Source organism: Mus pahari, chromosome 14 (assembly GCF_900095145.1).
Source record: "Mus pahari chromosome 14, PAHARI_EIJ_v1.1, whole genome shotgun sequence".
Lineage (NCBI taxonomy): Eukaryota > Metazoa > Chordata > Mammalia > Rodentia > Muridae > Mus > Mus pahari.
In genome coordinates, this window is record NC_034603.1 from 82083122 (window position 1) to 82096047 (window position 12926).

The 12926-nt window shown below is 52.4% G+C and overlaps 1 protein-coding gene across 6 annotated transcripts in view; it reads left to right on the plus strand.

Annotated features, from left to right (window-relative positions):
- Positions 1-11563, plus strand: part of Gprc5c (G protein-coupled receptor class C group 5 member C) — a 21528-nt gene extending 9965 nt beyond the window's left edge. For 4 of the 6 annotated variants that reach the window (XM_021212662.2, XM_029546397.1, XM_021212659.2 and 1 more), the window contains exons 2-5: positions 2009-3088; positions 5071-5165; positions 6936-7085; positions 8995-11563. In XM_021212662.2, coding sequence (XP_021068321.1) covers positions 2041-3088; positions 5071-5165; positions 6936-7085; positions 8995-9027 — 1326 coding nt within the window. In that variant the 5' untranslated portion in view covers positions 2009-2040 and the 3' untranslated portion in view covers positions 9028-11563. Of the gene's footprint in view, positions 1-2008; positions 3089-5070; positions 5166-6935; positions 7539-8994 lie in introns of those variants that run through there. The other 2 variants (XM_029546400.1, XM_021212660.2) reach the window with 1 other exon arrangement.
- Positions 11564-12926: the final 1363 nt, after the last annotated feature.

The window sequence follows — 12926 nt, forward strand, 5'->3', positions numbered from 1 at the left end:
TGGGTGGGGATGGGGTGGGGCGGGGCGTGGTGATGGTGGTTATGTAGTGAGTTCTGGCCAGCCTGGGCTACATAGCAAGACCCTGTCCTGTGAACAAACAAACAAATAAAAAAAGAAAGGGGCACGTAAACAAACCAAGGAAAGCAAGCCAGGAAGCCGCAGCCTCCATAGTCCCTGCTTCAGTTCTGGTCTCCAGGTTCCTGCCTTGGGTTCCTTTGATGATGTACTGTGCTCTGTAAGCCAAGTAAATCCTTCCTCCTCAGAAAGCAAAGCAGAACCGAGTGGTTTGTTAGTCAGCGGTCTCTAGAGAACAGGACTTACAGAATGGATGTATATATGGCTTACAGGCTGCGGTTCAGCCAGGTCAATAGTGGCTGTCTAGCAACAGAAGGTCCAAGGATCCAGTAGTTCAGACCTCGAGGCTGTATGTCTCGGCAGGTCTTCAAGAAGTAGGCTCTAATGGACTCACCCTCCTCCTCTTCCTCCTCTTCCTCTCCCTCCTCCTCCTCTTCTTCCTTCTTCCTCCTCCTCTTCTTCTTCCTTCTTCCTTCTCCTTTTCTTTCGTGTCCTTTATGTAGGATCCCAGTAGAAAGTATGGCCCAAATGTAAGCTCTTCTCACTTCAAAGATTCAGAATGAAATGATTTAATTAAGAAAAAAATTCTACTTAATGTACTTGGGTGGAAGGATATCCCAGGGTGGGGGTGGGTAATGGGGGAGATTGTGGGAGGGGCTGACCAGGAGTTGGGGCAGTGATTGGCATGTAAAGTGAATAAATAAAATAGAAGAAGAAGGAAAAGAAGATTACTCACAGGTATGCTTAGCCGTTTGGATTTTAGTTAATTCCAGATGTAGTCAAGCTGGCAACTAAGAGTAACTATTACTGTAAACTACGGCATTTCCAGAACTTAGTTGATGGGCACCATATCTGGCCTGAGCCCTGTAAGCCCCAAGGCAAAAGGGACAGTGCTGAGTGGTGGTGTGTTTGACTTCTAGCTCCAAGAGCTCAGAGAATATCTAAACCCAGGTTTTGAAGGGTTAAAGAGGGCACTGAAAGGTCATTGTTAGATTTCAAGGTTTATTTTTATTGTATGTTTATATGTGTTGTGCCTGCATGGATATACATGCACCATGTGTGTACAGTGCTTGAGGAGTCTGGAGTCAGACCCCTGGCACTGGAAGTCACAGACTGCTGTGACCCATCATGCGGGTGCTGGGAATCAAACTTGGGACCTCTGGAAGAGCAGCCAGCGTTCTTGACCACTGAGCGGTCTCTCTAGCGGTTAAGAAGTTTCCCTTTGCCCATGGTTAGGAAGAGGGATGGCAACTGGGTGTAGTGGCTCATACCTTTAATCCCAGCACTTGGGAGGCAGAGGCAGGCAGATCTCTGTGATTTTTGGGTCATCTTGGTCTAAAAAGTTGAATTCTGAAACAGCCAGGGCTGTGGTTGTAGAGAGAAATCTTGTTTCAAAAAACAAAAACAAAATCAAAAAAACCAAACCAAACCAAACCAAACCAAAAAAACCCAACAAAACCAAACCACCACCAATAACAACAAAATGAAAACATAAGGATGACAGATGGGTCTCATCTCTCCACTCAGATAAACCTTCATTACTTTTAGGCTAAGGATTCTGATGTAGAGCTGGACGGATGACTCAGTGGTTAAGAACATGTGTTACTCTACTAGAGAACCTATGTCCAATTCTTAGCGCCCATGTAATGGCTCACAACCAACTGTAGCTCCACTTTCAGGGATCCAACACCGTCTTCTGGCCTCCACAGGTACCCGGCACACACGGGTGCACAGATGTTCTTACAACCAGAACACCCATACACGTAAAATACAATTTCTAAAGTTAAAGACACATAAAATAAGGATTCTGAGGCCTAGAAGAACATGTCTCCTGATCAGCTCTTTTTCAGGATGGGGAGGGGACGGAGGGGATACCGTGCACACTGATGTCTGACCTTGGAGGACTGATTCTGTCTGTTCTGCCCGTCTCTAGGGACCCAGCTGAAGCCTGGCCTGGGAGCCAGGATGGCCACCCACAAAACCTTGCTGATGTGCCTAGCACTGCCTCTCTTCTTCTCAGGAGCCTTGGCCCAGAACCATGCCCCACCCGGTTGCAGCCCAGATCTGGACCCCCTCTACTATAACCTCTGTGACCGCTCAGGGGCCTGGGGCATCGTCTTGGAGGCAGTGGCCGGAGCGGGCATCATCACGACATTTGTGCTAACCATCATCCTCGTGGCTAGCCTTCCATTTGTGCAGGACACTAAGAAGCGGAGCCTCCTGGGGACCCAGGTGTTCTTCCTGTTGGGCACCCTGGGCCTCTTCTGCCTCGTGTTCGCCTGCGTGGTGAAGCCGGACTTCTCTACCTGCGCCTCTCGACGCTTCCTCTTCGGGGTCCTGTTTGCCATCTGCTTCTCCTGTCTGGTAGCCCACGTCCTTTCCCTCAACTTCCTAACCCGGAAGAACCACGGGCCCCGAGGCTGGGTGATCTTCACGGTGGCTCTGCTGCTCACCCTTGTGGAGGTCATCATTAACACCGAGTGGCTGATCATCACCCTGGTACGGGGAGGAGGCCAGGTTAGCCCCCTGGTCAATGGCAGTGCCGACTGGACCGTGACCTCTCCGTGTGCCATCGCCAACATGGACTTTGTCATGGCTCTCATCTACGTAATGCTGCTGCTGCTGACGGCCTTCCTAGGAGCCTGGCCCACCTTGTGTGGCCGCTTCAAGCGCTGGCGGAAGCACGGGGTCTTTGTGCTGCTCACCACAGTCATCTCCATCGCCATCTGGGTGGTATGGATTGTCATGTACACCTATGGCAACGAGCAGCACCGTAGCCCCACCTGGGATGACCCCACGCTGGCCATTGCCCTCGCTGCCAATGCCTGGACCTTTGTCCTCTTCTATGTCATCCCTGAGGTTTCCCAGGTGACCAAACCCAGCCCAGAACAGAGCTACCAGGGGGACATGTACCCTACCCGAGGGGTGGGCTACGAGACCATCCTGAAGGAGCAGACGGGCCAGAGCATGTTTGTGGAGAACAAGGCATTTTCTATGGACGAACCAGCCTCAGGTGCTGCAAGACGGTCTTGTATATATATATCTATCTTTGTGGGGGTGTGTATGTGTGTCAGAGTGTCTCTGTGTGAGAATAGACAGGATCTCACGTGGCCTGAGCTGGTCTTGAACTCACTATGTAGCTGGGGCTGAGTCTTGGAACTTACCCTTCCATCTTCCAGTTGCTGGGATCATAGGTATATGCCAGTATTTCCAGCTTTCGGGTTTTGTTTTTTTTTTTGCTTTGGTTTTTGAAACAGGGTTTCTCTGCGTAGCTTCGGCTGGCCTGGAACTCAAATCTGTTGACCAGAGATCTGTGTGCCTCTGCCTCTCGAGTGCTGATATTAAAGGCACACATCGCCAATGCCTACTTTTTTTTTTTTTTAAATTACACTTATTTATTTAATCAGTTATTTCTTTTCTACCATGTGGGTACTGGAGGCTAGACTTAGACTGCCAGGCTTGGTGGCACAAGCTCCCTTACCTGGCTGTGCCGACTTTTATTCCATATCTTTTACTGCTGGCTGGGCAGGGAGCTTTTCTCTTGAGAAAGATGTCTGTAGTTTCCTGCTTGAAAACCCCTGCATCCGGGGATGGAGCATGTAGGCAGTGGGTAAGTCCTTCTGTAGCAGACCTGAGACCTCAGTTCAGTTTTCAGCACAGGAGCAATGCTCACCATGGCCCCACCTTGACCTCAGCAGCACATTCCTTAACTGGAAGACCTGCTGTGTGCTGGGCTCTGTGCTAAGACACAGGGGCTTGCGGCTCACAAGCTGTAGCCCCCCCCCTCTCTTCTCAGGCACAACCAGAGCTCTGCAGGACCCCAGCTGTTTATGTTGATGACTCGAAGCCCTTATCACGTACTGGCCCGGGGATCTCTGACAGAAATTCAGTTAAGAGGCAATGGGCATGCCAGAGTCAGAAATCCAGGGTCTTCTGTGCACACCGCGGGCCTCAAACTGCTTTGTGGAAGGCAGTGACACATACATAGTCTGTGATCTACTCCATGGAGAAGACACTTTCCCAACACTGGGGTGGCTTCTGGCGCAGAGGCATTAAGATGTCATTAAGGACCTGGGCAGGTCCTGGGAGGTGTAACAAACCCTGCCCCAACCCTTGCTCCTACCTCTGTACTCCGGCAGTGAACCGGAGAATTCTTGGTCTTTTTCTTCTCATAGAGTAACTTCTAGGCTTGTAAGTTATTTATTTCATTCCCCCCCTCACCCCCTATGGAAAAAAATCAGTCACATGAGCCCAGCACTTCGGAGTCCAGCACAGGCTGCAGGGTCCCTCAACCCTGCAGGAGACAGCTGAATTCCATATACCTGGCCCCCTCCGCCTGGTTAGCAGCTTTTCTCCAGTACCCCAGCGGCGCCCAGCATGAGAAACCCACACCAGAAGGTGCAGAGAGTTACAAATCTGTCTGGGTGCTTGCCAGGGGGCCCAGGCTAGGCGGAGTGCGTAGGCTCCCTGGCTGGGTGTGTGGCTGTAGTGCGATACCATAGCCACCCATGCTCTACGAGGACATGAACACAAAAAGCTGTGGGGTCTCAGCTGTATTCCCCTTGCGCCTAGAAGTGGGTCCATGGTGGTAGAGGTGGGGGCTGGAGGCTGGCCATCTTGGAAGGCAGCCCAAGACCTGTGTGCTCCTCTTGGCCTCTGGCCCTGGGGGTGGATAGGGATGTGAGGGTTGCTGACAGCGTGTTTTTCTGAGCTATGGGGGAGGGTGTGTGTGTGTGTGTGTGTGTGTGTGTGTGTGTGTCCCTGTCCCACAAGCAGGAAGCCATGCAGTACTTTTCTGAACATCTAAACAAAAGCACACCAGATATGGGAAGGGGCACCAGGTCCACTGACTCACTCACAGGTCACCATGGGTCAGACCCCAGGACCCCATTTCCCTATGCCCAGGAGAATTGCTTGGGGTGGGGGAGGGGGAGACAGACAGGAGCCGAGAGTCCTGAAATCTTCAAAATTTGAGCTTTTTTTTTTTCCCTATAGCAAAGAGACCGGTGTCACCTTACAGTGGCTACAATGGACAGCTGCTGACCAGCGTGTACCAGCCCACCGAGATGGCCCTGATGCACAAAGGCCCGGTGAGTGGGTCCCTTAGGGTTCCTGTGGCCTGGCTGATAGTCACAGAGCCCAGTCTTTTTTTTTTTTTTGTGGTTGAGAGGCTGTGCAGGCTGTGCTGGATTGAGGCATTAGGGTATGGTGAGCTTCTCCTGGCGGCATTAACCCTACCAACTCTGGGCTCTAGCACAGTGCAGTGGGCCCTGCCCTGAATCACTGGCATCACCCACAGCCTGAGGCCCAGGCATGGTGGCACATACCTGTAATTCTAGAGCTCAGGAGGCAGAAGCAGGAGGCACAGGGGTTCAAGGGCAATCTCTGGCTACAGCCTGCACCACCAGCCTGGGCTATATGATACCCTATTTCCATGTCTTGACCTTATACCTCCCCTGAGTCTGGGAGCAGTCCTCCATTAGCTAGGGGGCTGTGGGAACAGGAAGGAGGTGGAGTAGACTCCCACTCCATATGTGGTCCTCCCCTCTGCTGGCAGTGGCTGCCAGAGAGGTCAGCGACCTGCCTTGGCAGGATTCTGGGAACAGGAAGCCAGGAGGTCAGCAGGGTGCTGTTCCCATCCGTTCCCCACCTCTCCGGCTGGGAGCCGGGGGTGGCTGGCTGGTGTGTCGGAGCCTTCCAGCCCCAGCTCTTTTTCCAAGGGTGAAGCTGTACCGTGGAGCAGAGCTGGGTAGTTTTCATTCACACCAGGAGCCCCGTGGAGCTGGCCCAGCCTCTCTCTCTCTCAGGAGGAGAACTGAACTGGGCTGCTGAGTTCAGGAGGGCGAGCTGAACTGGGCTGCTGTTCCTGCTTCATTCTCACACCCCATGGTCCACAGGCCATCGGAGTGAGCAGCAGTTGAGAACTTGCTGACAGTGCAGATTGGGTCTGAGGTGGACACAGTAATGTGACTTCCGTGTTGGGGTTGGGGAATCTGGAATTGGGGGTGGGGGTTGACATCACCTGGTAGCTTGGGTTCTACCTAGAAGAGAGTAACTCCCCAAGGCAGTTCTGTAAGGGACTTCGGGGCTTTCCCATCCCAGTAGTTAAACATTTGCCAGCCTATCTCAGGATGGGGCCCAGCTAGGGACTGGAGCTTAACTGGGGGTGGGGCTTTACAAACAGTCCTGATCATTTTGGTGCATTCCTGAGTTGAAGATCCCAGATCTAAGTATCCTAGACAGCCAGCATGGTTGGATGTTCTAGGAAGGGACACACCACCACTACCACGACCAACACACACACACACACACACACACACACACACACACACTCCTGGCAGCTTCAGAGCTTTGGTGGTAACATCTGTCATACACTGTGATAAGACAGGTGGGACCACCCCAGGGGTTCATGTTCTTTCCAGGTAGAGCATTTGGGGCCAGGTCTCTATGAACCAGGACCTAGCAGAAGGGTAGCAGGTACTGCAGTGACATTTTTAGGGACTCAGGTACCATGCTTGTGCATGGTAGCAGTCGGGCAGTAGCAGCTTAATGTGAGCGTCTCTCCGCCAGACCTGAGGTTTCCCCAAGAACCTAGGAGCAGGAACTCAGAGACAGGGTCTCCTGGGAAGCCCCGATGTAGCCAGGGACCTCCTCTTCTCAGAAGGCCAGTTCTCTATTTCCAGAGGTAGAGTCATCTGTTCCATCCTGCCAACAGGGCCCCTGGAGGAATGGGGGTGGAGGGGTCAAGAAGTGGGAGCTGGCAGGCACAGCCCTGCAGGAAGCTGGGTATTTGTGCATTTGCCCTGGCGGAACCTGGCTCCCGATGCCCTGACTGTGAGACCGCCTGTTCTTCCTTCCAGTCTGAAGGTGCATACGACGTCATCCTCCCACGGGCCACCGCCAACAGCCAGGTGATGGGCAGTGCCAACTCAACCCTGCGAGCAGAAGACATGTACATGGTCCAGAGCCACCAGGTGGCCACGCCACCAAAAGACGGCAAGCTCTCTCAGGTCTTTAGAAATCCCTATGTGTGGGACTAAGGCAGCCTCTGTGGCCAGGAGGAAGCAGGTCAATTCAGAGAGGGCCCTTGGGACCTGGTTTGGGTGAGGGACTACTAGGGAGCCTATGCTCTGTGGTGCCCTCCCTTCCTCACTGGTTCCATGTGGCTTATGCCTCAGGGTCAGATCCCCTGATCTGCTGACGTTTGGTTGGGTGTCCACGAGGGCCCCTCCCACCCAGTGTTTGTGGAGTCCCGGCGCCTGCCCGGTTTCATGCCAGGGCTACCTCTGGCAATCTAACTCTATCCAAATAGTGTTCTGCTTGGGATGGTGGCTGGTTCTATGCCTACAATCTCCGGTGACAACTATAAGCCTCCATTGAGCTTCAGAGAGGATGCCTTAGGCTGGATCCTGCTCCTCTGTGAGGAGTAAGGGTGCCTAATAAATACATTTCTGCTTTATTAACTCTTGCTTTGGGCTTGTGGTTTCTGACTGGGTTCTCACTTCCCGTGACTCCTTGCTTTCACCAAGGGTGATGATCAGTGGGCCCTCTTCCTCATATCCAGTTCTTAGGGCTGATACTCTTTGGGTTCCTGTGGTAAGGGGCTGGCGCCTCCTCCTGGGCAGGACTCTCTAGTGTGTCTGCCATTGATTACCATCAGAATGAGTATCTGGGCTCTTCAGTCTGGGGTACAGTTCTACACCTGGGAGTGTCCAAACTGAGTCTCATCTTCCACTGGCTATATGAAGAGACAGAATGGGGGAGGCAGACCCACCAGTGGGAAGTTCTAGGGTTAGGAGGGGATCCGTTCATCTTGGCCTCTCCCACAGGAAGTTAGCATACTTTAGAAGGTGAGGCAGCCTGCCACTGTGCTCCAAGCTCTGAGATCATGCTTTGCCGCAGTAGGAGGTTGGCTTGTAGTGAGCCTGAACTGTTTACAATGGGCATTCACAAAGACAGGTAGTCAGGCCAGCCATGGTTGCTTCAGGGGTCAAAGTATCCATGTGCTTAAAATGTGGGGATCAGTAAAAGTCTTTCCCCAACAGCTCAGGATCATTTCCAGGGATGGTGGGTATGGGGGGAGGGGTGTGGGAGAGGTCAGCGAATAGGACAAGACCAGTCTTCGCCTCCAATTTCCAGAGCCAAAGTCTCAGAATGCTGTCACTTCAGGGTTATATGGGACCTTAAGGGTAGTTGTCCCAACCTCTTTTTTTGTTTGTTTGTTTGTTTAAAGATTTATTTTATTTATATGAGTACATTGTAGCTATCTTCAGACACATCAAAAGAGGGCATCCCATCCTATTATAGATGGTTGTAAGCCACCATGTGGTTGCTGGGAATTGAACTTGGGACCTTTGGAAGAACAGTCAGTGCTCTTAACTGCTTAGCCATCTCTCCAGCCCCCCCACCCCCAACTCCCAACCTCTTTTATAGTAAGCAAAGTGACCCAGTCAGGCCACAGAGCCTCTAGGTGGCTGCACTAAGACTGGCAAGACTGATATCCCCAGCTTTTGTCCTTGGCCCTCCCTGGGATAAGCCAGACCAGTGGCCTGGGCTCTGAGCTGCTTCTGTTCCTTATGGATGGGATAATATTCTGACCTTTGGGTGCCAAGTCCAGCTTCTTCAAGGGGACTTGAGAGCCTGCCCATCCTGGGCTTTGGAATGTTTGTCATGGACTAGCCAGAAGCTATTTTCTGACACCAGTTGTAAGGGGGAAAAAAATAAGGTTGTTGTTGTTGTTGAGAGAAAAGGATTCTTGGAAGAAGACTCCAGACTTCTCCCAAACTTCTATATTTAGATGGCCTTGCTCCCTGAGGACTGACTGAGACTTATAAAATTTTTCTCTTAGTCCGATTCAGTACTTGGGCTATGAGCAGTAGAATCCTCCTTTTTGACGCTTGTTCTTTCTGGTTACTTTAGGATCAGTCCCCGACTAATAAAACAAGATGGTAGATGCCCTCTTCCCTGGACCACACCTCATCTGGATCTCTCATTGCTCTGCATCGAGCTGAGCAGGGCTCAGCAGCCTCCCACCTTTGTCCTTGGAGCTGGGAGGGAACCAGAGGCCACCAGTTTGAAACAGTGGACTGACTGAGTGGGGACTTTGGGATAGGCCTGAAGCATGTGACTGGTGCTCATAGGGCCACTTGTCCCTTGCCCATCCCAGCCTCCTGGTATCCAAGAAACTGCAGCTACAGGGAGTGAACTGTTGACTCCCATCTCCTGCCTTAACACACCCCTCAGGTCACAGAGTCTGCGTTCCCATGTGGTTCTCCAGGTTATTGTCCCACTGTGAACGTCCGGTGTGTGACGGAACTTCTTGGCCATGTTGGCGACCCATCAGCATATCTCACAATGGACATCAGGTGAATCTTTGTGAGTCTCTAGAGACAAGCCACACAACAGAAGTTGTCCCTTACCCTGCTTAGGGCCTGCTGCACCATCTAGACTGGAAGGTCACGGGCTAGGTTGGGCAGGCTTTTTCTCATGACCTGAGGGTCTCAGGTCCCAGTACCTTTGAACCTGGACTTAGTCTACTATACCTTCAGTGGGTCGTGTCCCCTCACCAGGGCAGGACCCATCTGCCTGTTCTGTCCTCCCCGCTGCCCATCACCATTGAAGAGGGCAGTTACACTGGATCCACCCGAGGAGGCTTTTGTTGTCCAGCCCTGCCGCACAGGGTCGAAGAGCCGGTGGGCCACAGTGGTGCTAGGGCTTTGCACCGTTTCTGTGTCTCGGTTAATCCCCTGGCTGAATCTCCCCCAGTCTGCTTTTGCCTTCTGTGCCAACTCCCGGGGTAGCTCCTGGGACCGGTGCAGATGTGGATATTGCTGAATTACCCGGATCTCCCAGGCTCTGGAGGCACCTGCTTGGGCTACCAGGACATACGTGGGGTCTGGGAGTTCCCTTAGGACACGGTGGGTGGGAGTCAGGGCTGCATTCTCAGGGTGAATTGAACCTTTCCTGTGTCCGACTGGTGGGATGTACGGTCCAGGACTGCAGATCGCTTATGGAAAGATGTCTTAAGTTTCTACCTCAGTTTGGGCAGCAGACGTCCTTGGGACACCTGGACATGATCTGCTGCTTTCAACATTAGAGGAGTGTCATTGGCCTTAGGACATGCACCCGAGGCACCCGAAGGCCACCCAGGTCAGACAGGGCCATTTTCAGGCCTGCAAGCTGCTGACTAATACCAGTGGCTGAGATGGTGTCATGGTACCAGACCCTGGACTGGAGATCTCCAGAGCATTGTTCTTTGTTCTACTCTTGAGTACCAGACAGAGCCTCTTCTCTCCCCCCACCCCCGAAGTGTGCTAACGTGGCCCTCAGCCCAGTCCTGCTTAGTGCCAAGGTAGAGGTAAAGGTGAGTGGATTCCCTGGAAGGCAAGCATCCCATGCTTAGTTCTCATGTCGTCCCCAGCAACCTGTGCCTTTTATCATTGGGTGAAAGGTTCCCACAGAGTAGGACTATACCTCCAAATGTTACCCCTCTTGCCTTGAGCTCTCTGCTGACTGAGGATGCTCAGACCATGAACCTCATGCCGTTCTTGATCTAGAGCCCCAAGATAGGCCTCAGTAAGCGCGGGACTAGCTTGCTGTCTTAAGGGAGTCCTTTAGGATGCAGAAAGCCCCAGGTGTGTATAGCCTGTGGTGGGTGTGGCTGTGTTTATAGCCCAAGTCCTGCCTACAGTTGAAGCTGAGGAGTGACTGGAGGCTCCTGGAGGATGTAGGCCTGCCTGGATTTGGGAGTGTCATGGTTACTCTTCATGGTAACCCTGCGTCTTTTAGTTCCGGTTCCAGTTCCAATGGAGAAGTACATTCTTTTTTTTTTTTTTTTTTTTGAGGGTTGGGGGCCTCCCAATGAACAGCTCTGTATCATACACAAGCCTTGAGTGGGAGACATCAAATAGGTCCAGATTTGATCCAAGCTCATCATTTGCAGGCCACTATCCCTTAATAGATGTCACACGGACCCTGTTAAATCCTATAGTGGATGTAAAAGGAGGTTCAACCTTGTAACTGCTCAGAATTAAATGACTGCCCTTTCTTTGTGAGGGGTTACAACTGCCTCTGTTCCTGTGTGTTTCTAAGTGATTGTGGAATGTCTGAGTCAGCGGTCCTGCCTGTGGCACCCCCCCCCCCCAGTCTCGCTACAGTAGCTGTTTGATTGCAACTAACTTCTCTCTGTTAGAGACTTTAAGGGAGAAAACCAGGCCTGTGAATTCTCAGTTGGATACACTGTTGCAAGCCTTTAAGCATTTTGGAAGACAGGCAGGCAGATCTTTGTGAGTTCCAGGCCAGCCGGGACTACATAGAAGAAACAACCAAACAAACATTGAATTCTTAACCAGCCAGGCAGAGAGACAAACGGTTCCCACATGAGATGTAGGAGGGGTACGGTGGGAAAGGGGACACCCTCAGATAACTACCCAGCTATGCCTGGCATGGTTGGGAGGCAGGGCACAGACCGTTTCATCTTCCTTAAAATGCTTTGTTCACAGGAAGGCATGCTGGGCCAGAGATGATCACAGACAGCTGCCCCAGGCCTGGGGGCCCTGTCATGGCCACACCCAGCTTGCTCCTGTGGCCCATTGTACTTGTTCAGCAGCAGCACTTCAGCTCTTGGCTGAGGAAAGCAAGACACAGAAAGGTTGGTTGGCTTGCCCAGCTGTCACTGCACAGGCACCAACCAACATTCTCACTAAGACCAGCACCCTGCGCCCCCAGGCTCTGCAGAGGGCATGCCAAGGTTGTGCTCAGGGGGCTGCTAAGCAGACTTCCTGCCTGCTGTCTCAGGGCTGGGTCCTCCAGGAAGCTACAGCCCCGTTTACAGCAGCAGCATGAATTATTTAGCATCTGCACCAGCCAGAGAGCTCTGACTTCATCCTCCTTGGGCCCTGTGGGGCTCTGACCTCATCCTCGTTGAGGAAAGGTATCTGTTAATAGCCGGCAGTGGGGGTGGTGGGTCCCATTGGGGTGTTAGTAATGGGGCGGGGGGGGCTCTTTGAGACCGACACTCTCGAAGAGACTCAATTAGCCTTGTAGCAGGAAGTGACCTCGGAGTGGAGAGATCTATAGCTGTGTAGAGATCAAAGGTTGATTACTATCTGTGGCCTTCCACAGTCCTTTTCACCTTCCCCTAGTCTCTGCTCCCCCTCCCCCCCAGTCTCTGCTCATCTGTAAAATAGGAGTGACAACCTTTGGCTACACTGAAGAGCACTCACACAAAAATCACATTCAAGCATAGCACTCAAGTATGTCCTCCCTAGACTTATCAGGGAGGAAAATGTCTTGGTGGGTGGCCTACTTGCACAGGAAATCCAAGTAGCCAGGCTGGAGGGCTGGGACCAGACAACTGTCCCCCAAGTACCCATAGGTGTATCAAGAGGAGTGACTGTTGCTCCTCCTCTTTACAAGGAGAGACCAGAGCTCTGAAGAAGTTATGGAGGCTTCAACCGACCATTCCAGAATGGTAGTAACTCTGGGCCACAGGGCATCCTCATGGTGTGGCCTGACTGTCCTGCTCTGTCTGGGTTGGAGTTGGGAAGATACAGCAGTCTCTGCCCGAGGTCTGCAGTAGAACTAGCCAGATGAAAGGTCACTGCAGGGTTTTTACCTTCCACAGAGGAGCTGAGGCGGTTAGGAGGCTCATCCTAGCCAGCTGTCTGCCTGCAGGTCCCCCCAAGCCAGGGAGAGGAGGAGATGCACCCTGAAGTGTCCATAAAGAGGCAGAAGTTCACATCACCCTCCCAGGGCACTTTGAGGGTGCAAGGGGTGGGGACCTGGGAAGGTTTCACACTGAGTCACAATCCAGAGGTCCCAACCTTGCCAGAACTCCGGGGCTCTGGGCT